Raw genomic sequence first — 27,164 nt, 5'->3', positions numbered from 1 at the left:
TACTGTTCAAATATTATTCATCTGATTTGAAAAGATGTTATCATTGTTAATTTTAAACACCCGCCAATTACGCAGATTAAAAAATGATCACTCTGAGCACTCTGGCATCATAAATTAATATTTAGTGCCAGTAAAAATGTCCATGGTTTGTCCTCAGGTATTAAAGAAATGTATAAATCGGACTAGAGTCGTTAACAGTTTTTTATGCTCATATTGCAAGTAGATTTAAAAAGAAACCCATTTACTTGAAATGGAATTGAGATTATAAATGAATTCTGATCAAAAAGATAAGTGCGGATTTTCTTAAAGAAATAAACTGAATAAAAAATCAATGCAAAATCAAACATATTTAATTCTGTTTGTCTGAGTGCGGGGGATGTAAGTACAGATCAACCTGTTATCAGTAATCATTAAGAGAAAATAATTCAGAAGAATGCATTGTAAATATTCCAGTGAAAATAATGAACACGATATATTGTAACAAAAGTTAATTCTTCACAACGTTAAGTCAAATTTCATTGTTTTTCTTTGCGGAATCATTCGAATTCTTTCTGGGATTAAATGAATTATTAAAAATATATACCCTTTTAGATAGTAGTATCTACTACACTGACTTCGGTATTTTCAAGTTGACACTTGCGAACCGTTTGATTTTTTGTGATTGTCAACGAATGTGGAGTTATATCAAAACAAAATAAAAATGATTTAGCTCCTCTATGCTTAACTTAGTTTTGGCTCCTGAGAACTTAAAAAAACAATCCTATTGTATTGATGCTACATTTCTCATCGACATAATATCAAAGCAACCCAGTACTAAATGAATCTTGGAAGAAAACAAATCGACATTTGAAGGAATTTACATCGAATGTCTCTCCAATTGCTTGGAATTTAGCAGAACAAACTTTTCTTGGTGATTGTGAAGAAGAAAATTAGTAAATTGTAGATATCTGCAAAAAGTCATATTTAATGCTGACATTATAACCTGGTAGGAGTATTTATAAAAGGAATAACAGAAATATATGAATACCTGTGGGTGGGATTGCATACGGCTATATGGATATACAAAGCAGGTATATATGTACAGCAATTGCGTGTATGTGCATGTACACTAAGGTTGCGTTTGCATGTTTGGGATGCGGATGGATGCAGTAAGTTTTTTTTTGTCTTTTGCAGGTTGTAGTCTCTCCAAGTTTCCTCTTGGCTTTATCTCCCCAGGAAGCAAAAGTATCTCCCAATTGCTAATTAAAACATGAGGTGTCAGTCAGCTGTATTTATGAATATGGTGTAGCTAGGCCTGTAAATAAATCTGGGCATGTTTATTCCTTCCATCCACCCTGACCTGCTGTGACAAGTTTCCCAATTTGCGCTTACTTGTTTAACGAATCTTATGATGCTTGGCTGAGGTAAATTTAAACACACAGCAGTCATTCGGTTTAAATTTTCAAACTTCACTGTACAAGTGAAGCGTACTTTAAGTTTTATTAATGTCGCTAAGGGACAGTAATGTCTTTTTGAAAGTTACCTTCAATGTAACTCACGATATTGTAACTAACCACAAAGCATAACATTACTATTTGTAAGTAACAGTTCGATGAATTTTCAAGCATGTCTTGGTCAGTTGAAAGTGTTGTAGCGTCACTTAGTTTATACATAAGTTTTGCACTCCTCTCACTATGGAAAGCAACATCCGTGAACTGTCACAGTAATATTCCATTGAACGACATCTTTATATGCATATAACGTGGAAATGTACGCGTGAGAACATATTTATATTTTATGCATGTAACTTTTTTAAAAATACGTTCCTTTCGCTCTTACAAATGGCTAAGACATGGAAACGTACTCTGGAACAGAGAACCATATCTATTTGCAGCTGGCTGGTAGCTGCTGCACCTGAAAGGTCCAGCATTGAAATAGTTTCTTAGAATTTAAGATATCATGGGATAACTACGATGAGTTGGAGAGAACAATTTCTGATTAGTATTACAGGCCTCTGAGAGGTGACATCTTTCAGAGCCTTTATTGTCAATAGTTCAAATAAAAAGCAGAATTAAGTGTGTATTCACCACCAATGACGAAAGTACAAAAGAAAGTTAGAGCATGTTTAGAAGCCGCAGTTGTTCCCATTAAGTTTGGTCTTTGAAAGCTAATACATTGATTGTGGATACGACCGTTATGTTCCAGTAGTGCAGAAAAGATAAGGCACTTGCTTGTTTCAGGATGTGGCAATTGTCGACAGTTTTCCTACTAGGACACGACGCTTTGCAGAATTAGTTATGAGTATTTAGAATTTCGCTTTTTGATCGTGTATTGAAGCAAGTATTTCAGTCCCTGTGGTTGTTGAAAGAATCAAGTATGAAAGACAGTAACTTTTTTCTGCAAGAAGCAGTGAAAATGTTGTGAGGTACAATGAGGCGTTATGACCACGAAGGAGCCTAGAAAGCCCCAGTGAGGATTTGCCTTGTGCATAACATAGTAAATAATTTATAATTGCAATTTCCATCATCAACGTGCAACAAACTGTAATAGATCGAGCTGTAGTGGAGACTTTTGTGTCTAACAAGGTTCTTTAATATAATTAGCAAACCGCTTTTGTTTCGTTTTTAATTAAAATAACACATTTCCCCCAAAAGCACATGACGGTATCTATGTAACCCAGCCTTCGAGCCGCTAAGATTACCCACTCAATTAACTGTAAAAAGGTGTACATGCAATTCTCTTCAAATTATTGGCCTTTTAATCAGTCCCTGGATAGTTTCACCGTTTACTGTTAACGGTTAATTTAAATTTCATTGAGAAACGTGGAGTGAGCAGCACGCAGCTGAGCTGAAATCAGAATTTTGTTGGTACACTGTAATAATATTGTTCGTCTCGACGTGGGGAGAATAAATTATCCCGTATTAAAAGGAGCGAGACATGGGAAAAGGAGTTTTTGAAAACCCTAAGTACTTTATTATCCACTGTTACATCAAATTGGCTAATATGGAAATGCCTTCTCCTGAGAGAGCTTGCCTGATTACTGTTAGCACTGTTGAAAGCGTACTGTTTCTGCTTTTGATTTGATCATTTTCTGTGGATCAAGTGTGGGATCATTTCATCACTATATTCTAAAAATAACATAGTAATTTGTTGCCGGCCGCAGGTCGAGAAGAGACACTTAATCTGCATGAGTAAAAAGTTCAATTACACAAACTGGGTAATTTCGTAATCAATCGCCTAGAAAATATCTGGTCGCACTAATAGCCTCCAATTCCAACTACATTGCGTGAGGCTGTTCACAAGGAAACTTGGAGAAACCAGTAGAGGCTTTTCTACTTTAATGAAATCTAAATTCTCTCCACCTGATTTTACTTCAAATATAATAACAGCAAATACTACGAATGGCTTCTGTTCCCGAATTGCGCATGAATAATTAAACTCCCTTCACCAGTCTTCTCCCAGTAAACGTACTACAAAATGCACTTTTTGCCCTAAAAGGTCACGAAGTTGCTGAAAGCGCCATCCAGATATTTCATGATAACAGATACATTAGAACTTTATAAAAAGTGCGAAGTCGAGGTTCAGCGTTTCCATCTCGAGCGATTAAATTGAATTTTAAGAAGTCTGTTTTGCCTTGTTAATTAGACTTCTGACGCATACGTTGGGACACATTGCTAAAGCTGTTCTTCGGATAGGTGTATATTTTTCGATTGCGTTAAGCTTCCCGTTTCTTTTGTTTAAAGATCAAGTATGTTTGCTTAAAATTCAATTAATGCGGCTAACATTTGCAAATCACACTTTTATATCCCTGTTTTAACAAGTGAACTTTATTAAAAGCTTAAGTGTTGAGAAGCAATCGGTTTGCGACGTTTATTTGGGCAGTGGAATGTTTAGGGAACACAAATACTGGGAAGAAATCCACTGACCAATCTTCACGTTAAAACCGTCGAATTCGCCCATCTGCTCTGCGTGGAGACGTGATTAACAGCTTTTGTTTTTCTGGCACAAACACGACTCGGTGGCACTTTTGGGTTGCCAGCAAAAGTAACGGAGTAATAGGTAGTTGTTCTTTGAAACTGTTCTATGCCGCATTTATTGCAAACAGGCCGAATGTCTCCTGATCTCTACTGCTTTGTGTAAAAATGCATTTCAGAATAAACATAACATTTCAACAGACATATGTTATTGTTAGATTTCATCAAATGATATAACTTGGTAACAGTCTATACCTTTGCCCAAAGTAATAGGCTTTCCTTTTGAATAAACAGAGCAGCTATCGCCCCGTTCTATTTATTTGCGAATTTGTGCGATTCAGATAAGCGCATAATTGGAAACTTTATTTTTATTTTGCAGGTAGACACGTTCAATTTTTACAACAGGATTTAAATTTACAGAAATGCAAACGAAGCAACGTCCTAACAAATACTTTAAATTTTCAGATTTACCAATTCACGGTAAGTTTCAGATATAAAATACTACAATACAGAAAAAATATGATATAAGACATTTAAGTAACATGAATATTTACATTACGATCCATTCACAACACTTTTGGAATATTGCAGGGCCAAGACATGCTGTCGCTTCTCAATATTTTTCTGCAAACAAAATTCAATCCGTTTAAACATACAAATTCAAGTGTGAAAAGTTATGAATTGTCTACTGTTGCATAACTGTGTGTGAAGTAAAGAGCATTGCAGTGCATCGAAAAATCTCAAATAGAACATACTTCAAAATGCCATGTACAGAAATGATTGTCCGCCAAAAATCCCAAATCGAAGTCTGTAAAACTAACTTTGCCCCACCCTTGAACGTTCGTTCGCCGGGGCTGTGGCGGAGTTACCATCGTGTAGTTTTCTTATATGCTTCTTCAAGTCAAAGTTCCTGCAAAATCCTTTCCCACAAGTGCCGCAAGTGAAGGGCTTTTTGTCGTTGTGAGTATGCATATGAAACGTTAAATTATAGACCTGGTGGAATGCTTTGTTGCAAATATTACATTTAAACTGTTTTTCTCCGCTATGAGTCAGTTTGTGATTCTTGTAGTTTCCTAGCAGAAAAGAAAAAGAAAATCGAAGTTAGTGAAAGTTTTCCCCCACTAGGGTCAGGAGTTCACAATTAAGTTCATTTCAGATGAGGGAATTTCTATGATAAGAAGTAAAGCTTCATTAAGCAGTCTTGTGTTAGTGTGCGCGTATGTGAGTCAAGAAGTTGTCAAACTTTGTCTCAATCAAGTAAGGATTGCATAAAACTGTCAGATTAGGAATTAGATAGAGGTCAAGCTTCTGACCCACAATCCAAATTAAGGAGCCATATTAGAAGAGGGTTAGTTCAAAATGACACGACTGATTTGAAATACCTTAAATTCAGTCTGGCAGCTATACCTCAGACATGTTGCAGAAAAACGTTTCTTAATGGCACCATTACTTCCGATGATTTTGGTTTTTAAATATGGAATACTAGGCTTTTATAACGTGAACGTGTCTGCAATCCGCTGACAATTTTTATAGAGCTGAGTTCTATAGTCCTATTTATTTTATAGTTCTCCATTACTGTATAATGCGACAATGTTCACCATTGGAACTTGTCAGGTTAAATTAATAAATGTTAAATTATTAAAGTAAATTACAGTAAAAAGTAGTCAAAACGGAATCATGAATGTTGTATTAGTTTAGAAATATATTAACCGTATTCAGTGAAAATGACACGCATTCATAGTAAGCACCAGCAAGACCTAAGGGTTAAATATGATGGATGCACGGAGCCAAATGGATACCTACTCGTGTGAAGACTAATTCAAATTAAAGTAGATGCTACTTTGAGAAGTACCTTTTTGGTGAAATCCTTTCCCACAGAACTCGCAAACAAAAGGTTTGTAGCCAGCATGGATCCGAATGTGAGTGTTGAGAGTGGAGCTTCGGTTAAAAGCTTTTCCACACTGATTGCATTTATGAGGTTTCTCCTGAAAACAAATCGCAGAAATCATTGACTACTGACGGTCGGATAAACATAGTTAAGCAGAAATAAATTGAACTGAGGCAATCACATTCATTCAGCAAAGGCACAATGCATGCGCGAATTTTTATACCAAAGCTGTACATTCAGAAACTGTTGTATTACATTTAAACCATTTACACGGAGATTTAAAAAGGTAACAACGTAAAAACTGAAATTACAGCTGATACTTTTTAAATAGAAAACCATGCATTGTCTATATACAATGCACGCATGTTAGCATCCATGTAGCACTGAAACTATGTAACTAGATAATGAAGCGGCTAATAAAGAATTAATAAATTGCTTGCTGTTAAAGATTGCTGGATAATGAGTGAAGTCGTGAGCACGTACCTGTGTGTGGATTATTTTATGTCTGCACAGGGTACTAGCCTGTCGAAAACCTTTCCCACAGACCTTGCACACAAACGGTCTGGCCCCAGTGTGAACTGGCATGTGACGTGTTAAGTTATAATGTGCATTAAAGACCTGGAAAAGGAAGAAAAATAAGACATGAACAGTAATTTGTTTTGGAGCCGATGTCGATCTAGATTTTTTCTTTTTCACGAGCACAGTATCCATTATCAGTGAAAAACACTGTGGCGGAATTGCGTTTTAATCTTCATGTTACCTTTCCACAAACTTCACAGGTAAAGTTTTTGGGTTTGCCATCGTTTGAGGTGTTGTTCAGTTTTTGATGATTTTTAATTACATTCTTTTCGACTGGAAAACTGCTGTTTTCTTTGATCACTTGGTCCAGCTGTCCTGGGATACGTTCTTTGTGAGGAAATTGTGGGGTTGGATATTTCTCTGCAGCCAAGCTAGCAAATTTAGCATTTTCCAACAAAAGAAGTTTCTGGTGAGCAGAAAGTGAGGCTGGGGGCTGAGAGCCGAGGATGTGAGATGGGAAGATGTGATGTCCATGCAGCAACTCTGAAGGGTGGTAGCTAGTGTCCACATAGTTGAAATAATAAAGGGAGCCGTTGGCAGGCATAGCGACCGTTTGGTTTATGACTTGGGGTTTGATCAGTCTGTTAGCCGTCATCATAGAAGGGCCTAAAGTTAAGTCAGTTTTGCAGCACATCCCACAGTTTGATTTACACATAGCCGCAGAAGTACAAAGTGACCCCCTCAGGTTAGTCTTCCATACCTCAGAATAGTTCAAGAGAGCTTTAGCTTGCAAGTCATAAGGAAATGGTTGGATAGGAAGCATACACGGGACAGGAGAGCACAGTTTCCCAACCTTTTTGCCTTCTGCTTTCTCCAAGCTTTGTCTTTGTTCAGTATGGCTCCTTGGTTCTGAGGTTTTGGCCATGATTCTTTCGATGGAGAAGGCCAGTGCCTTTGGGGTAGCTCCATTGCAGGTAGTTGCGGAGGCTCCATTCCTTGCCGTCTGCCTGGGACAGGACACAACTGTCTCCAAGTGACCAGAGCTTGCCATCCCAGGACTTGGTGTGAGCAGCCGCTGACTAGAGCCGCTCTGATCTCCCCTGCATTCCAGGAAAGCCAAGACACACATCAATTTAATAAGCACCTTGCGTTTGGCATGTCACTCATTTACATTCAAATCAACATCTCCATGAACAATGGCACCGAGGGGCACCAGATTAATGCTCATTAAGTAGCACAAAAGAACGAATTACAAGGACAGCGAAAATCTTTGCTGATAGATTTTAAAAGCTATACTGTATGCACAAGTCACCAGTTTGATACTGGAAATTCCGATTACTAACTTACTGAGGAGTGATGTGCCAGACGCCACCGTCTATTCCTAACGGGTTCTACATTTACTAGAGAGCGGAGAAGATTATCCAAGGACTGCGTGTGGCTATACTGTCACATTTTGATAGCACACATCCTCATCAGTGTGAGATCACTGTCTGTTGCATTTAGCTGACATCACATGAAGTCACTTAGCAAGGTGACATCCAAATAGCATCAGCCCATTCCAATCTCCCACCAGCACCCACAATGCTCGTGGGCGAAGTGGCTGTGGGGATATGAAAAAATAATTGTGCATTTAATGTGTTTTAATCTATCGCTATGTCTGTTTACATCGCTTATGGGCTCCTTCTTAAATGGTTAGAAAATAGGCAGATTGAATATCGCAGCCTCACTATTAATTATTGTAACTACTTCGTAGAAAGGATAATTTTCCAAAGTTTTTTTAAAATAATGAAACATTCATTTGAACTCCGTCTCTTCACTCAGGTTCCGCGTAGGACTTGAGAAAAAATCTTTAATGAATAATAAATGAAGCGTTTCTGATATAAGGCACGCAACAAACAGGCAATTTCGACGTTCCTTAAACAGTCGGCGTTTATTAATTTGGAACATCCTGCCCTCACCCCCATTCCCAGTGGAAGTTGCAAAGCAAAAATCTGATTGAAATGTACAAAATTTTGAGGGGCCTGGATAGAGTGGAAGTGAAGGGTCTACTCGCCTTCGCAGAGAGGTCAGTGACGAGGGGGCATATATTTAAAGTGATTGGTAGAAAAATTAGAGGGGAGATGAGGAAAAACTTTTTCACCTAGAGGGTGGTGATCGTCTGCCTGAAAGGGTAGATGAGGCAGAGATCCTCAACTCATTCAAAAGGAGTTTAGTGCCGTAAACTGCAGGGCTACAGACCAACTGCTGGAAGGTGGGATTAGAATAGGGGGATCGTTTTTCGGCGGGCACAGACACGATGGGCCAAGTGGCATTTTTCTGTGCCTTAAACTTTCTATGATTATATGATTCTAAAATAAAATTGTGGGTTATTCTAGCACATCGAAGTGCAGATACTGCAAACCGTACTGCGTAGATTTTGAAGGCGGTTTCCTCAGTAAAATTATCTCCGATTTATTTCTCGCTACATGGTTACGTAGCAAGCAACTAAAACTTGTACATATGTTACAAAAGTTAAATACATACATTTCTTTCTGATTCAATACTCACTATTTGCATACTTAAGGGGGGTGGGGAGGGGGGGGGGGGGGGTCCAGATTCCACCTGTGGCAATAGCAGATTGCAATCTCAGAATCTCCCCAGGACCCGATTAAACGTTTTCCTCCTTCACCTATTCAGAGCAGCCAATTTTCCAAAGCGATTCATACTGTTGTGCCCTTGTAAAGCGGCCCTTTCAATTTTAGCCACTAAAGCACCGCGTGGAACCCGGTTTTGTGTTCTTTTTCTGTAGAGAAAAAAAAACGCGCGTTACGATGCGGATTAGGAACCGAAGAAAAAAGACTGCGCCTGGCCAGAGGTAAAAGCGAGCAATGAAAAGACTTCTTTTTACCAAACCTTTTTAGAAAGTTTCTGGAATTTACTCCCAAAAGTTCTATGTTCTCTCTACAATGGCCAAGTGCCTGTTCATTTGAGGCCGTTTAATTCTTCTGTTTGCAGACGATTTCACCTGAGAAGCACAACAAATTATTATCGCAGAATTGATTGAAGCTATATCAAAACGGGCTAAACAACTAGACAGCATCAAAAGTAATCATGAAAAGAGCTTAACAAGCGATTTTCGGACCATCGCGCTTGCACTTGCCCTTGGTCCTTTTAATATTCTTGTTTTGAAATCTAAACGAGGATATTATATTCTCAAATTCCGTCTGTCCTATGTTGTACCTTATTTCATATTACTGGCTAAAGGCAATTTGAGATTTAGCAGAATGGGAAGAGAGCGGTTTGGGGGTTTAAAGTGCAATGAGAATGAGATATATTCCTTTCTGAGGTAATTGTAGGACTGAAAGAATTAGAAGAAAAGCAGATGAGAATTCAAAAAGGAGCTGCATGGTGGAAACATTTCTTAGATTGTTTATCTTCTTCTGAGAACATGAAATACATACAATGTATCTTGTAAATATTGGTATGATGTGGTGCGCTCCCTGCTACCTTTCGCTTTGGTTGCGTGTAAATGGTACGTGGTTTGACAGAATCATATAGAAATCGATGCTACATTAAATGCGTTTAATACTATTGTGCGATACGGTGCCGTGTAGAAGTGGGTCGCCATTGCTAAACTTTAGAGATAACCTATTTTTAAAGACCCTAACTAAATTGAATAGTAAGAAAAAGGAAGATCAACTGTATTGCCACATTTAAGTGCAATAAAACTACAGTACTTGTGGAATGTGATTGCAGGAATGTTGCAGCGGCATTCGAAGGGTTAATGATTAATCAGTGATGCTGTCTGACCCTTTTTTCTTTCTGTTGCACTAATTTAAGGGGCGGGTTGTTTGTTCTGTATTAGAATTGTAAATTCCTGCAGAGCATTAGCCTGGTCCTGGCAAAGAGCAGCAAAAGGGCCAGAAAAGGACCACAGGAATCTTCGAACAAAACATGGACAACGTTGTCCTAATCCTGATTTTTGCTTTTGTATGAATCTATTTAAGTCGCAAGAATAAATAAAAGTACAAGGTCCCTGTTCTATTTTTTGTAGTTACTTCGATATTGTCCTTTTAAACTTTACCACAATTACAGAATCTACATAAAAATGTGTTTAAGGAGAGACTCTTCTGCTGAAATTAAACAGACGGGTCTCACTACTTGGTTATTTTAATATAAATACTCAAATTGACATGTTGAGTGTGAGGAAAAAAGTCACAATAATAATTTAAGCAAAGATTGGTCACAAACGACGTCTTTTGACAAAATCCTTGTTCTTTGGCCAGAGGATATTTGGAACAATTCGGGGAAACTGGCAGGTGGTTTATTGACAACGTGCAGTTCTTCTTTTGTATCATAGAACGGCTATAGTGGTTGTGTTCCCGTATCAGAGTTGGAATTTATTTGATTGTATAAAGAAAGAACTTGCATTTATGTAGTCCCGTTCACCACCTCAGGATGTCCCAACGCGGCGTTTCACAGCCAATGAAGTGTAGTCACTATTGTAGGCAGCCAATGTTGCCGCAGAAAGCAATGAGATAAATTACCAGATTATATGTTTTAGGTGTTGACTGAGGGATAGATGTTGGCCAGTACAGCAGAATATTTTACCGCTGTTTGAGAGGGCAGATAGGACCTCGCTTGAAGAGATCATCAAAAGGATAGCACCTCAATGCTGCATTGAGGTACCAGCCTTGACTATGTGCTCAAGTCTCAGACTGGGACTTGAACAGAGGGCTTTCTGACTCAGAGGCGAGAGGACTACCACTGAACAAAGGTTGCCATCTATGAAGTCTCACACTGGAGCCTATAAATGGAGAAAACTATGCTTTCAAACAGATTGGGTGAAAGTATTGAGAAACTGGTGTTAAAACTATAGCCTCAGTCCCAGGGCATGTTTAATGGAATTGTAGAACTGGAGAAGCATCAATCAGAATTTTCATGGTGCACAAAAAACCCTACACCTGCATCACATTCTTCGGAGGATTCGAAACTGTATTTCACCCCATGTCAGTTGTATGTTAATTAATCTCTCTCTATTCCAATTACAGTTTGTTCAAGAACGGGTTGGGCTACATGGATCATGTACGTTTACCACGTCCATTAATTAAGCAACTTCGGCACTCACCATTATTGCAAATAAGAAAGTCCCCCCACCCACCCCCTCGGGATACAAAGCTGCTTCATGTGGATTATGCCAAAATTCGAGTTTGGGATAATCCCATAAATTCATGCGACCTGAGATGTGAGGTATATGTTAAATAATACGTTAACATCATGCACCCATTTTAAACATAACGTTTTCTGTTTCGACAGTATTTGGGTTTTAGGGAATAGGACGTTCATAGGTCACAATTTAACTATTATTACTGCATACAAAACTAAAATGAAGATATGTGGAAATAATCAGTGTTGACGAAGCAGAGTTCAGCGGAACAGTAGGAATTCGCGACCTTTTCATTCAGTAGCTTCGCTGTTATTTGTCAATATTTTCTGTCGCTGTGCTGACCATAGTTGTAAGGCGGAGCTCATGTAATACAACACTGTGGTATGAAATCGATTCTGTGAGATTCGGAGCAGTAAGAAAGTAAAACGACTATTGTACTTTATCCATCAAAGATATTTGCAAACTTCACATTCTTTGGGCTACCTCTTTCCATTTGCAATGTTTTAAATTTCTTAACATTGTGGATGCTACACTTGGCTACTCTGTATGATCTTACATCTTCTTCCCCCAATAGAACATTGTCTAACTATATTGCCTTTGCCTTTGTTTACATATTTCAAGTCATGCTAATAGCATGATTTGATCCGTTTGTTTTTGGTAAGCTTTCACTGTATGCCTTTTGCTAGACTTGAAATGTGGCTTTTTGTGCCATATGGAAGCATTTCTTGCTCGTTATTAGTGTGTAGCACACAGGTTAGGGCTACGTATGAGGTTGTCTTTATTCTCCTTCATAGAGGTGAACTCAGTGAGCGTAGTCTGTTAGCAATCGGGGAAGCAGCAGGTGCAGTCCATGTACCCTTTCCACAACATTCTGCTAACACCAGCTCTCGGTTACATAGCAGCTCCTTGTCCTCTTACAATACTCCTTTCTGTTTTAATGCTGTTGTTGAACATGGTGGTGGACCTACCCAGTGATCAATTGTTTAATTCCCACAAGCATTCCGAAATTAAACCTGCCAAATTCTCCAAGGATGGAGTAAACGAATACGACTGTAAACAAATGTTTTTAACATTAATTACGTACTGACGTGTGGTTAAGCTGTTGAAAGTATTGACACAGATACATGATTTGAGAAATCCAAAATGATGTATAGTCTTCCCTTTGCACACTTCGAACTCTGAAAGAAACTTACAACGCAGTATATCTTCAGCAGCCCATTCATTCAATGCTTATGGCCTAGTGGCCAGGGTTCCGTTGCTGAATGTGGTAGATTGTACAAAAATCAACAATAAAAACCCCACAGATGCAGGAAATCTGAAAAAAAGGAGAGAATGAAAGAGTTAACGTTTCGTGATGCTGACCCTTCCTTCAATACGCGGGGGTGGGGGGTTGCTGATGTTCATCGCTAATTCAATATTTGTTTTTAGGTAATGAAATCTCACTACAATAATTTAGGACCGTCGACTGATAGAATTGTATTACTTAAACAATAATATGGGTATGCCAAGCCATCTTAAGGTATAAAATAGACAGATTTAGATATAAATAGCACTTGTAACTATTTCAAGCATTAAAAGGTATGGACAGTTACAAAAATGTTTTAACATATCTGTGCCTGCCTTCCTTTTAGAATTTTAAAAAGTTGTAGAATTGGTTATCAACGACCCAGCCCCTAACATTAGGATTGACCTTATCTCTTGAGCTATCTGGTCTGATGTTCAATGGGTACAGAGCGATCTCCTTACGTTGGAGGTGAGGAAAAAGTATCTCCTCCATTGAGTTATCGCCTCTGATGTTCAATGGCTTCTTTGTGATCTGTTGAAAAGGATGCCGCGCTGCTTTCAGCAAAGAACTGTCACTGAAGTATTGCACTGAACACTGCAGCCCGTTACCTCTGTACGGACGCAGATTAAAATATATTTAAATTGATTTGTGAATAATGAATTATCTTGGTCTTCACAATTAGAATTTATATCTTGGGTAATCCTGAGGCCCCTCGACAACTTGTTTACAGAATGACAGCATTTTTTAAGGAAGTAGTACTGCTCCTGTTCTGCAATACAGAGAATATTAAATAAATGTAATATTTTAGTTTGTTTTTCGGCGTATTAAAAACTTTACTAACTCTAGCTAGAGCAGGCGGATCGATACAGAAGTGGGCACATATATCTTGGATTCAAGACTTAGTACAATTATGAACCATTATTCCACTTTTCATGAATCATATCTAAGTAATTTTATTACAAGAATGTATAAGCTTAGAAATATAAGTATTTTTACCTCGAAAATTGTATTGAAAACTAGTTAATTTTGCAAGAAGTGCACAGAATCCAGTTCGCAAGCTTCCCCGTGTTACAGAGGCAGACAGTTCCAAGATTCGGGGGTTTTTTTTGGTCTAATAATTTGGAAATTGGCAACCTAATCTCACTCCATGGAGTCTGTTAACAGACACGTGTAAGGAACAGCCTGTTTGGGTGTTAACTCTGCAGCGCTGGCCTGATGCACATTTCGCTCTCAATCCATAGGTTTGGAGAATCCTCAACCCGAGTTAATTGAGCTTTAACAGCAGGGCTGAGAGCAAATTCGAGGCTGCTCGTCCGCAAGTTGTTCTTTAAAGTGGTGGCAAGCTGCAGAGAGATTAGAGAAACAAATAAAGGTGAATGACAGCACTGCATATGATCCGTGCTGATACAATTCTCGTACTTGTTTTGCAGTGTGGAGCGTTCTCGGCAGCGAACTCCTCCACAATCTGAATTCCAATAGGTGTTTCACGCGAGGGCACTAGAAAAGTAGCGCGCAAGCCACTGTGGAGCAAAGGGAGATACTAATGACTCCATTCTAATCATGAAATCTGATCGGATCAAATTAAAGTGTTGGTGCTAACATGATAGAATGTCGAACATAGAGGACTGGCACAAACATTCTGATGATTATTTGAGTTTCACAACAAAGCAGTAAGATGTGCCATCATAAAGTAAAATCCCACCAGAAGTTATGATAAGAAAATGTTCTATATTATATCCTGTGATCAAATTGCCTAAAGATGAAAGTGGCCTGGGATACTTGATGTGGTAGATGATTTGGGTTTGACCGACAGATAACGTTATCTTTCATAGATGGAAGGATGCCATCTCAGAGATAACATCTCAAGCCACGCAACTTCTAGCTCCAAATAAATGAATTATATTCAGTTCACAAAACGCTAATCCACAATGTAGTTCTGACATTGAGTCAGTTTATATAGTGCACGATCAAAATGGGCATTTTCGTGTTCGGGATAGCAGTGACTCTCAGCCTTGTCAAACGAGACATAATGCTACGCTGAATGCAACCATAAGTAAATATACCAACAAAATGAGGCAACATTCAAATCAACGTGTTCTATAATTCGTTTTTCTAATATATCAAACGATATCATTGAGTGTTATAGCGTTGCCTACCAGCTGAAAACATTTAATGATTAGTTTATAGTCAGCGAGAGGCAGCCTGGGATTTTAGTGAGATGCAAGTGTGATTCTGGACAGGTTTGAATTAAATCATCTGCAGCTCGTGGTTCATACCCTCACGAAGTATTAGAAATCTCATGTGATGTGCATGATCCCATCTGAATTACCTTGTGGGACCATGGCAAGTGAACACAAAACGTTGTACAATGGTTAAAGAAACGCTTCTGACTCCAAACATGTTTAATGAAAAAAGCACTAATCCAATATATCGATCCGCCACTGCGTCAGTTTATATAATTCCTGATACACTACATTGTAGAAATAATATCAAAGTGGATCGATGTTTTCTAGTTGGGGTTGGAAGTTGGTTTGATTTGGGGATAAACTGGCTTTTGCAACCAGACGACGATGCTGCATTGTATGCTGGTAATGGCAACATACAGGAAGCTCTATAAATAATAATTTCACAAAATAGTGTCTTTTAATCTCTGATTAGATGCATACCAGTTTGTTCTGTATCAATTAACATTTTTTCCTTGTTGAAGGAAATTAAGCTTTCAAGCACACAGAACTCCTAAATGTTCAGGTAATTCCAATCATTAAATAATGGCATCAGTAGCTACAGGTCTGCTAACTTTTTTGCAAGTGGGAATGTTTCTTTCTATGGTGAATATTACATTAAATATTGATTATATATTTAAAGGAACAGTGTGTTAGATCTGCGAGCATGATTTATGTCCTATGAATGGGCTGACTTGATATCCTATCAATAAGGAGTCCCAAATGAGTACTGACCATGAACCATGTATGGGAGGGACATCATGTCCCATTGGCCTCGGTAATAACTTGCTTATAACTTGCATTTAAACTTGTTTTACTTGTAATTATTTGATTGATATACTTAATGTGCATGGTGGATTGATTCTGAGCTCATGAGTGCCCTGTTTTGTGATGAATGATTGAAAATTTAGTACATTTCAACATTTTTTGTATAGCTCTGGTTCTCAATTTTAGAATATTTAACACTTTTAAAAAAGAGATAATGTTCTATTTGGCCTGTTCCTTCTGTCTCAACTCAAGCCATCTTTCTTGGTTGAGGAGATGGGTTGGAAACTTGCACGGAGGCCTCCACAAATGGCATTCTCTAACCAGCTGCTGGGAGATGTGCAAGAGCTGTCTCCAGTGATTGCCTATTCATCTTCATGTTTGGCCTCCTTGTCTCGAGAGACAATGGGCAAGCGCCCAGAGGTGGTCAGTGGTTTGTGGAGCAGCGCCTGGAGTGGCTATAAAGGCAAATTCTAGAGTGACAGGCTCTTCCACAGGCGCTGCAGATAAAATTGGTTGTCGGGGCTGTTACACTCAGGGCATCACACAAACTACAACATTTATATAAACGTTTATAAACTGAAACGTTCTTTAATTTATTGAATTGGTCATGCAACCATAATCTTTGTAACACATTGAATTTGTTTTTTTCTCTTTAAATACATTTTGAAATAAATTAAAACTTGACAAAGCTCTGATCTGACATTTATCTCTGATCAGGTAAAGGCATGAGCTGTGCTTTTTGGATATGGATGGAAAGCTTTCTATTCAAACAACATTGTCCTAACTTACCAATGCAACGGAGAACGTTCAGTATCACGACTGTTAGAGGTAACCCCGATAATCACACGATTCATTGCCAACCATCAATTGCAGAAGGACATAACTTTTTGAGTGAGTCCATTTGGAGTTCTATTGCCAGTTGCACAGAATAAAACTATTTCAAATTCGAAAGTTCCTGTAAAGTTACTAGCATAACTAGAAAGTGGGAATTCGGCATTGATAAAAAAAACTCTGAAGAACTCTAATCGAGTAATGAAGGAATCGTCAAATTTAATTATAACTTACGCACTAAATATTCCTCTCCTCGTCTGCAAAACGCCACTTAACTACCTGAGTTCCTAGATCCTTAGACTCATTTGTTGAGTTTATTTTAAATTATTTAAATTAAATATCCAAGGTCGACCATTAACATTAGCAATTTAAAGCAGAAATTAAATAGATGTAATTTACCTCTAATTGTGTGAACTTTTCGCATTATCTACTTATCAACAAAGACTCACTTTCTATTGTTAAACACGGCCGAACTGTTTTATAGATATTGCACTTAGAAAGTAAAAAATAAGTGACGATAAAAGCAAACACAATGAGAGGCTGTATGGAATCACCCCGTACGTGTGAGAGTTCCAACCTCCAACAAATCGCTTCAAACTAGATAACTAGACTTCTTTCTAAGTACAAGTTTTTGCCAAATTTTCTAACGCCTTACGAATGTAAAAGCATTTCAGCAAATGCCAAACGCCTACTTTCTGACGGTTTATATAACTGTAGTTCTATGTGAACTGTTTATATGAAGGCATTTGTGTCTATTATGTAACAGGGCAAATGATAGTTTCCAATCACAACTTCATTTCGAAGACTCTGGAATCAGCTAGTGAAGCTAAGTCTCCTATCTGGCACATTTCTCCAGTTGTGTGAGAGATGAGTACACCACCAGCTTGTAGGATAACCATCTCTAACCCTATTGCACCATTTACTTGTATTCTAAAAGAAAAAGCTGCGCTAGGGAAGATCTGATGTGCCTATTTGGAATTGGATTGTGTGTGAAGAAGTGGATGTGTTCATGTGTTTAATAACATCTGCAATTAAGTGGTGATTTGTGTAAATTGAATAATGAACCATTTGTTTTAATGCAATCGAGTAAAAAGTGTGTTCGAAGCTTGTTTTAATGGGACACGTTTTCCTGTATGTATGAATTAATTACTTACAATCAATTACCATTACAAGAGAGGCGCTACAGATGGCGTTTTGTGTAGTTTCTGTTTACCATAACATGGAACAGTTTCTTGAGGTGCTCGTTGTTAACTGGCTGCTTGATTTTTTTTAAAGTCACGAAACAGTTACCAGTTTATATTTTAACAGCAAGGGAAGTCTAAAGGGGAAATATGAATGGATTATCAGTTTCCTGTAGGTTTCTTGAAATCCTCTACCCTTTACCAATTTGTTTGCATACTGGCTAGAAATAATAGCGGAAAACAATTCCCGGATTATTGATGGCAGTGTTGAAAACAAGGCTGGTACACGATCACTTACATAAGCATATATTTAGAAGCATCGATGAGATGCACATCAGCATCTATTTAAATAATAGCAAACACACGATGAAGAGAGATGCACCAGGGGCAACAATGTAGGAATGTATTTGATATCAGATTTTGTTTTCAGACATACAATCGTAAATGTGGGACATTTAAAAAATGTTTATTTCAGTATCTGAACCCAATATTCAATATGAGTACAACCCCCACCCAAAGGTCGGGAGAAAGCGATTTAAAAGATGAACCAGCTCAGATCGTGATCATCTAATCTCCTCTCCCATTAATCTGACGTGAATACGTGCTCCTCAAGCGCTATTTCATTCAGGCGTGGATGATGTGGGAAATTAAAGATATAACATTTCTACTTCAGTTCGAGTTTCTGAGAAGGAGTTGTCAGGATTCTTGATTAAGAATAAATCATTTGTAATAAAGGCTCTGAAACTACATCAAATTAGAACTTACCTATAAAATACAAAAAGTGTGTTTGACACACAAGAAACAATTCCAATTTACTCTTTCTATCTTCACGCAACGCCATCTGTATTACCCGGAAATCTCTAATGCATTGCCATTTCTATCACCCATTAAGGACAACATTCGCCGCTTAGCCAATACTTCCAAATTTTTATGTAACCAATGATGGCTTGTTGGCCCATTCGTGACAATTAACTCCATAAACACGTTTGCATGTTAAAATATGTACATTTTGTAAAATTTAATATTTGAAGTTACAATTATAAGAATCAATTTTTAATAGAATATAAAGGCACATATATACCATATTCTAACGTTTATTTCATCACGATTGATGTACATTTTACTCAATGAGTGAAATTAACGCAGAGTCGAATCTGAAAAGTTTGGTTACTATCACATGTTAGTAACATGTCAGCCTTTAAAGAACAGTATCCCAATATTTGGTCTATAGCAATAATGATCTATACATAAATCACTAAGAAACATTTTACCATGTGACTTTTCCCTTCTGTATATGCATTTGACTCAGCTTTATTGTGACACAGTTAATCTTCTGATCTACACACTTTATATTTTAATCTTGGACTAACTTCTGTTCAAGATGTTTCTTCATTTGACCTCAAATGATTTTAATCAGTCTAAGGAAATCCACCACCAGATTGTATTTCATCTTTAAATTCATTTTTGCAATCGCTGTCTGGTCAAAAAAAACCAAATTGCAATATCTTTAATCCATGGAATTAATTTAATCCAAACCTATTTCTTCATCAGCACAGGACATAGGACAAGAAAAGGAGAAGATACTTACAACATTAAAAGTTAAATATTAGATAAATGTCTAAAAGGTCTGTGTGCACTACGAAGATGTTTACATGTTTGAGTATTTTTTCATTTTGGATAAGTAATAGCCAATATGCATTAAAATAAAAGCAAAATACTGCGGATGCTGGAAATCTGAAACAAAAACAAGAAATGCTGGAATCGCTCAGCAGGTCTGGCAGCATCTGTGGAAAGAGAAGCAGAGTTAACGTTTCGGGTCACTGACCCGAAGCGTTAACTCTGCTTCTCTTTCCACAGATGCTGCCAGACCTGCTGAGTGATTCCAGCATTTCTTGTTTTTGAACCAATATGCATTGCTGCCTTAGTTGTATCAACTCCACGACACCCAGAGCTCTCTAAATGACATACATTGCACATAGAATTTCCTAGAAATTCATTTTAAATGTACTTTTTATAATTGTGTTTTGTCTTGTAAATGCTATTGTGTATTAAAGATCTGGAAGTCAGTTGCAGTCGAAGTTTACATTTGCACTGGATAACTAACAAAAAAAAAAGACCAAAAACTGAATCATGGCCTTAAGCTGTTCATTTGAATTAATGGATTATTACATTTTCTGATTTTTTTTGAAACTTATGAAACTTAGAAAGAAATACTGTTTGGAAATGAAAGGCAGTAACTTTAAAAATCCATTCAAACAATACAGATGATCTGAGATTGTGATCTTTGTGTTTTCACAGTTGTAAAGTGAATCAATATATATTTATGTTTGCATTTACACAAATCCATGAATATTTTATAACTAAGTATTCTTGCAGAGTTGCATGGAGTGTGGAGGCCTGAACTTTGCTCAACTGGATAGTTTAATCAAAATAGGTAAATAGGAGAGAACTTAGTTTTACCACAGTGATTTAGGCTGCACATATTCTGCCTTTTTGCATTGATGTGAAATTTTGGTTGCGCATCAACACAAAACTGGCAGTATAAAGATATATTTATATACTGCCTTATCACATCTCTCAGAAATGTCTTAAAGTGATTCACATTACAAGGAACTTTGCAATGCAATGGCTGTTCTTATATAAGTACAACTGAAATTCAGATCTTGACCTGACTCTTGAGTGCACCAAAGCCGAAGGGCATTAAACCCCTTCCACATGGCTGTCTCATAGCATTTGAGTTACATATTGAGTTGGATATAATTCTGGTGTGATGTCAAACCAGGTTTAAAAAGTGCTCAGATGCCCCATGGGATTGCTTTATAAAAATGGCATTCAATCTCCTTAATATTATAAAAAAAAACAAATGTTACAAAATTGGGCTAGGAAGCAGAGCTTTGTGAATGCATAGAAGCACACACGTACAAAGCTCTTTCTTGGCATGCAGACTGTCTGTCATTGCTTGTACTATAGCTATGATCTTGCTGGTGTCTTGCTTTGCACTCTACTGTTACTGGGTGCAGATTCATGGGATAAATTTTATGAGGCCTCTGGTGTCGGGGTCGTGGCTGGGGGGCCCAGAAAATTCTCTGGGAGAGGCCTGCCATGACCCCGAACACCGAGAAAGTCCCATTGCATTTTACTGGTGGCGGCAAAGCCTCAGTGCAGCACTGCCCCCCACCCCCCGCCCCCGCCCCCACCACTTTATGGCAGGGCCTTCATTTAAATATTAAAATGAAGTAAGATAAATGCAAATTAACTTACCTTGTCCTGGCGGCCATCCAACGCCGATATTCTAGCTGCTGGCTGCAACTCGTGTGCCTTCGGAACTCCATTCGGAGTTCTGAGGCGTGACACTGGTGGGGAGGGGGGAGGAGTGAAAATTTCTGGCCAGGGGTGAGTGGGGAAACTGCTTCGATTGGTTGCGGGGATGGTGGGAAGGGGTTTAGGGTCAAAGGGAATAAAGTTTGGGGAGGAAATGTTGTGAGTGAAAACTCACTTTTTTGGGGGGGATAGGACAAACAATCAATGGATTATTCATTGGGGGTGGTGGGAGAGGGGATTGGAAGTGTAAATAAAATTTTATTTCAATTTTGTAACAACCCGGTCTCTTTAAACATTTAAATGGTACTGAAGGACTTGAAACCCTTTAAAAATGACACTGGCTCCTGCGCGGTGGTGCCGGACACCACCTGGGGACGGAACAGCCGCCACCTCTATGTCATCAGGGATGGCCGCTCCACCCCCTATATTTAAATAAGCCCCTGCACGAAATATCACGGGAGATCAGCGACGGCGCATCCGCGCTTGAAGGCTACTGACTTCAAAGTGCACAGCCGCGATTTGCGATGCGCTAGTAAAATTCAGCCCATGTTGTATTATAATTCCAGCTTTAGTTATGTACTGGAAACAAATCTTTAATCATCAATTATGCCCATTTTAACAATTTTTTCTGTGGAAAAATGAGAATAAAATTCCTCACTCCACACACACAGTTTTCAGATGTTTCAGGAGAAGCTACCAAGACTGATGCACCACGCAACCCTTGTTCCTAAATTACCCTATCATCATTCACTAGCAATGTTCTTTAAAATGCAACCTTGCACGGCAGTGCTTTAAGTGAACTCTGACTACATTAACTTTGGCCCAACAACATGGTCAAGTTATATTCCTTGAAAGTTTTTGAACGTGCTGCTTTATTCTGTGTAACTCCATGATCTGAAGCTAAGAGAATTCCCAAGATTTATGAAGAAAAAAGTGGCTCTAAGAAATTTATCTCCTCACCATAAATTCATCCTTTACTACATATGTGACACTATGCCTGTTATTATCTGTCACTGTTCTGAAATTGTCTTCTTGCTCACATTGAAGTTCTGTGCCTTAACTAACATTACAGTTGCTGATGCTTCAGTAAAATCTGATGCTAAGTGTCTTAAGATGTTATTAACTCAACTGAATCAAAAAAGGCTTGGTAAATCAAAGAGATCACGAAGACAAATGCATCAAAGAACTTATGGTCAAGTCAAAGTTCCTGCTGCAAAGAAACATGCAGTTACTGATGAACCGAGGTACTTTGGAATATTGCAACTTCAATAACCTTCAAGTACTTGGTCTGCCTGAGGTATAAGGGAAGCATGACAGCATTTATGATACCAATAAAAGCCTAGGAACTTCTTACAAGACTTCCCTGGGACAGGCATGGAATATAGCATTGTAAAGGGCCACTGCATCCTTTCACTTACGTGCCAGAACCCTCTCCACCTGGAATTGAAAAAATTGTAATGAGCAGTCTTATAAGGTAGTGCCAGTGGTACATAAAGAGGGACACAATGTTATTCAGATTCGGCAAAAAGAAGCGCAGTGTTTGTGCTTTATCTTTGATAGCATTTCTTTTGAATGTTTTGGAAATATATGGGAGTAATTTAAATCTAATACACTGGGTGGAAGCCCACAGGATTGGGTGGAATGCTGGTTTTACATCCCACCCAATATTATCCTCCGTTGGAAAGTAAAATCAGGCCGGGTGTAAAACCTGCCCAATCCTGTGGGTTAGGCTAAAATTGCCTAACTTCTTTCTCTTCCCCCTTCACCTTTGTTTCTCTCTTTCATTTGTTTTCCTTTCTCCTTTTACTTCCAGCTTTCTTTTTTTCTTTGCTTTCTTATCTATGCCTTACTTTTGCAATTGCAACAGTTTTTTCCCTTCTACTTCCTACAGTACTGGGGCAACCACATGGAAAGACTGCTGAAAGCATCATTGAGAAGGTGTCTCTCAATCAGTCAGGCACTTGGACTTTAGAAGGAGTTGGAGAGTGAGCTGATGCCCAGCTTGTGCTAACTGTTGGTTGAGACTTACTCCACCATCCCAGACACAGGGCGGCACAGTGGCGCAGTGGTTAGCACCGCAGCCTTACAGCTCCAGCAACCCGGGTTCAATTCTGGGTACTGCCTGTTTGCAAGTTTTCCCTGTGTCTGTGTGGGTTTCCTCCGGGTGCTCCGGTTTCCTCCCACATGCCAAAGACTTGCAGGTTGATAGGTAAATTGGCCATTAGCAATTGCCCCTAGTATAGGTAGGTGGTAGGGAAATATAGGGACAGGTCGGGATATGGTAGGAATATGGAATTAGTGTAGGATTAGTATAAATGGGTGGTTGATGGTCGGCACAGACTCGGTGGGCCGAAGGGCCTATTTCAGTGCTGTACGTCTAAAACAAAAACTAAAAACAATGGTTGTATCATATATATCCAAGGATCAAACCCTGCATCCCGGCTCCTGTGTAAGTAAATGTACATGCATTGTACAGATTGTTTATGTTGTAAGGTTGGTTTGTGGGTCCATCTTTTCAAACAGAGATACAATAAACAGTTCTAGTTTGAAGTGACAATGACAATATGTATCCTGTTGCAGTATGGACATATATATGAAGCTTGGAAAGAACTGTTTTACTGAGGGCTTACCATGCAACTGCAGTCATAGATTAACAGGATGAGAGCACACACTATGGTAAGTATGATATGCCATCTACTTGAAATAATGAGATACCAGCTAGCCTTATTTTGAAAGATTTCTCAAGGCTAATAACCATCTTTTTCATCTGTACCCATATACTTTGGCTATTGGATGCAGCATTTACTGTGTCTGACTTCTCATGCAAAGCAGACAATATGCTTTTCCTTAGGTAGATGACCCTGGGGTCCCCAAAAGGGCATCTTTTGTTATCCTTCTTCCAAAGCAGCTCTGAAAATGTAGATGCTCTGTTGTTGTCCAGCTATTTCAAATTTTCTGTGCAGCAATAAGGAAACAGTACCTCTAAATAGCAGCTAGAGCTTTTAAGAGTAGCAGTTATGTCTATTTTACTGCCCTTTGCTGATAGTCAGCACCTGCTGGAAGTCCAAAGTGTGCATATGTAATAAGACCAGCCTTGGGAAATCAGAAAATTAAATAAATCCCATGTCTGTTTATAGAGTTTAGTTTGCTTAGTAAGCTCAGTACTGTGTTGTTGACTATCTGCAAATGATTTATGATGACATGCCTTCATTTTAGTTCCTTACATTCCATGCAATGTTGGAAAACAATGCCAGTTCAAAAAAAAACAAAGCTGTGTGTTGATTTATAAATAGGCTGTGCTGCAGTATGGTGGGACATGGATATACCATAGTGAACTCCTATGTAGTGAGCTCTTGACAATGGCCACATTATCGGGGGACGCTACAAAGGAGAGACCGTGGGCTGGATTTTACCAGCCCCCTGACATTGGGGGTTGTGGTCAGAGGGCCCGGAAAATGCCTCCAGGAGAGGCCCACCACGGGCCTTGACACCGGGAAGGCCTTGCCCAATATTGCCAGCGGCAACGAGGCCTCGTAATGGCCCACCCGCTGCTCAGCGATGGGATTATCATTAAAATATATTAATTTTATAAAAATCAAGGAATAATTACTTACCTCGTCATGCCGGCCATCCCACTTCCATATTCCTGTTGGTGGCTGGCACTCCCGCGTTGTCTGATCTCCGAACAGAGGTCCGATGCGGGACACTGGTGGGGAGGGGGTAAGTTTTCAGGGCAGTGGAGGGAGCGGGGAAAGCCATTGCGATTGGCGGAGGGGATGGTGGGAAAGGGTTGAAGGTGAAAGTTCATAAAGTTTGGGGAGGGGAAAGTCGGGATTGAAAGGTAAGTTTTTTTGGGGGGAGAGGGCAATAAATAAATTGTTTGGTCATTGGGGGGTGGGGGGGGGGGGGTAGGAGACAGCCTTCTCTCTTTTATTAATTTTTAAAATCTAAATCTAACCTGCATTTCACTTTACAAATTTAGATTACAAGTAAGGGCTTGAAGCCCTTCAAAAATGGCGCCAGCGCACAGGTGCTGGCGCCAGATGCCATTGCAGGGGACGGAGCACCCGCCCCATCCATGTCATCAGGGTGATGCAGGGGTGGGGGGGGGGGAACGGTCTGCCTCATCAATGTAAATGAGCTGCCGTGCTAAATATCGCGGCAGCTCCACAGCACACACCTCACACCCAATGTGTTTTCCTTCCAGGTCATGTCAGTTAACAAGGGATGGATGTCTCCTCTAATTGTGTCACATAATACAAACATAAGTGATATTAAGATTTATTTCACTGTGTGTTCGATGAGAATGTCTTAACTTGCATATAGTGTCGGTGGGGATATTGTCAAAGTGGAAACTGTTTTTGTTGCAAAGATTGAAAATACTTCTGTACTTCTACATATTTTTAGCACTGATGTCAAATAGGATCTTAATAAATATTTTATATATTATTTTGTTTCCTGTCAGTACAATTCCATCCGTAGCCGAAGTGGCTGGCACTGACCCATTGCAACACATTCTCAGTAGGCCAATTCAGCTCTCTCAATTGAAGTGCAATGAATGACACTTTTGTTTCTGGGCCTTTCAGCAACATAAGGTCATTTTGCATAGTAAGAAATGTGCAAATGGATACGGCCCATTGTTGACAAGGCATCAATTTGAAATAAAGTGGTTAATCAAGAATCTCTTAAAACTCTAGCTCCAATCAGACTCAGGTCATGTTTGGTTATTATCACCAGTGAACAGTGAAACACACTAATTAATGGTGCTGTCTAAATTGAACCATAGCAATTCTGTCAGTTTTCCAAATTAAAAAAAACTATATGCATGTTGCAAAGATCAATAACAAATTCTCACTGTCCTGTCAAGTGAAGCTCAACATAAATATTAATTGAACTGTTAATTTCTTTCACAGTTGGCTTTGTAAAAACGTTTCTATAATTTACTTGTTAAGAACAATTTCAAGATGTTCCAATCTAACACTGACACAATTTTAATTCTTCACAAGATAACTTTCTTCTTATTGGGGGTCATTTTGACTTTGTGTATAAAATGGCCGCAATCAAATCGACAGCCTGTCATAGAGCCATAGAGTCATTATGGCACAGAGGCAGGTCACTTGGCCCATCGAGTCCATGCCTGCTGTCTGGAGAGCAATCACAGTCATCCCCATTCTCTGCTGTATCTCCATGGCCCTGCAAGTTGATTTCCCTCAAGTGTCCATCCAAATTCCTTTTGAAATCATTGAGTGTCTCTGCTTCCACCACCCTGTAGGTAATGAGCTCCAGGTCATTACCAATCACTTGTAAAAAAAACTTCCTCACATTCCCCCCATATCTCTTGCCCAAAACCTTCAATCTATGTCCCTTGTACCATCAGCTCATGGGAACAGCTTTTCTTTATCTACCTCATTTAAATCTGTCATAATCTTGTACATCTCTATCAGATCACCCCTAAATCTCCTTTGCTCCAAGGAGAACAACCCCAGCTTCTCATCCCTGGAATAATTGTGCTAAATCTCCTCTGCACCCTCTCAAGGGCCCTCACATCCTTCCTAGGCTGGGATTTTGTTGAGCTCCTGACGTCAGGCTCTGTGGCGGGGGGAGGGGGGGCTGGGCGATTGTAGCGGCAGTGACCCGCCATGGAGTCCGACGCCGGGAAGGCTGGGCCCGATCTTTCCGGTACTTGGCAACTTTAAATATTTAAATAAAAGCAATGAATCAATTTAAATACCATTGACCATGATCTTACTGGCTGCCCGGGATCTTCTGTGCGACAGACAGCACTCATGATCCTTCACATTCCCATCCAGGGAAAGCTGGCGCCACCAAGTTGGGGAAGTGGGGAACTTAGGATTCTTAGTGTAGTGGGGGTGGGGGGGGGTCAACTCTGCATTTCTAGTGTAGCGGGGGGGTGGGTAGGGGTAACCTCTGCACTTTGTGTAGTTGTGGGGTAGAGGTCAACTCAGTAGTTTAAGCGTTTTGGGTGGGGAGAAGGCAACTATGCAATGTAAGCGTCTTGGGGTGGGGGGAACGGGGCAACAATTTATTTG

General features: G+C 39.1%; 1 protein-coding gene across 1 annotated transcript; it reads right to left on the bottom strand.

Moving 5' to 3' along the window:
• Window positions 1–4,769: 4,769 nt before the first annotated feature.
• On the bottom strand, window positions 4,770–7,453 carry fezf2 (FEZ family zinc finger 2). The gene is made up of 4 exons (XM_068052315.1): window positions 6,602–7,453; window positions 6,325–6,459; window positions 5,806–5,938; window positions 4,770–5,026 (listed from the first exon to the last, which is right to left on the bottom strand). Exons 1-4 carry the CDS (start codon window positions 7,409–7,411, stop codon window positions 4,770–4,772), a joined length of 1,335 nt encoding a protein of 444 aa, XP_067908416.1. The 5' UTR covers window positions 7,412–7,453.
• Window positions 7,454–27,164: the final 19,711 nt, after the last annotated feature.

This window comes from Heterodontus francisci, chromosome 19 (genome assembly GCF_036365525.1).
Source record: "Heterodontus francisci isolate sHetFra1 chromosome 19, sHetFra1.hap1, whole genome shotgun sequence".
In the NCBI taxonomy this organism is placed as follows: domain Eukaryota; kingdom Metazoa; phylum Chordata; class Chondrichthyes; order Heterodontiformes; family Heterodontidae; genus Heterodontus; species Heterodontus francisci.
Note: the sequence above shows the minus strand (reverse complement) of the source record. Positions and strands in the feature narration are given on the sequence as shown.

Coding starts and splice junctions, on each gene's coding strand:
- fezf2 (XM_068052315.1), bottom strand. CDS start 7,411: ATGGCAAGCTCTGGTCACTTGGAGACAGTTGTGTCCTGTCCCAGGCAG. Junction 5,939..6,324: donor ATAAAATAATCCACACACAG/GTACGTGCTCAC, acceptor ATTTGTTTTCAG/GAGAAACCTCATAAATGCAA. Junction 5,027..5,805: donor GAAAGGATTTCACCAAAAAG/GTACTTCTCAAA, acceptor CTTTTCTGCTAG/GAAACTACAAGAATCACAAA.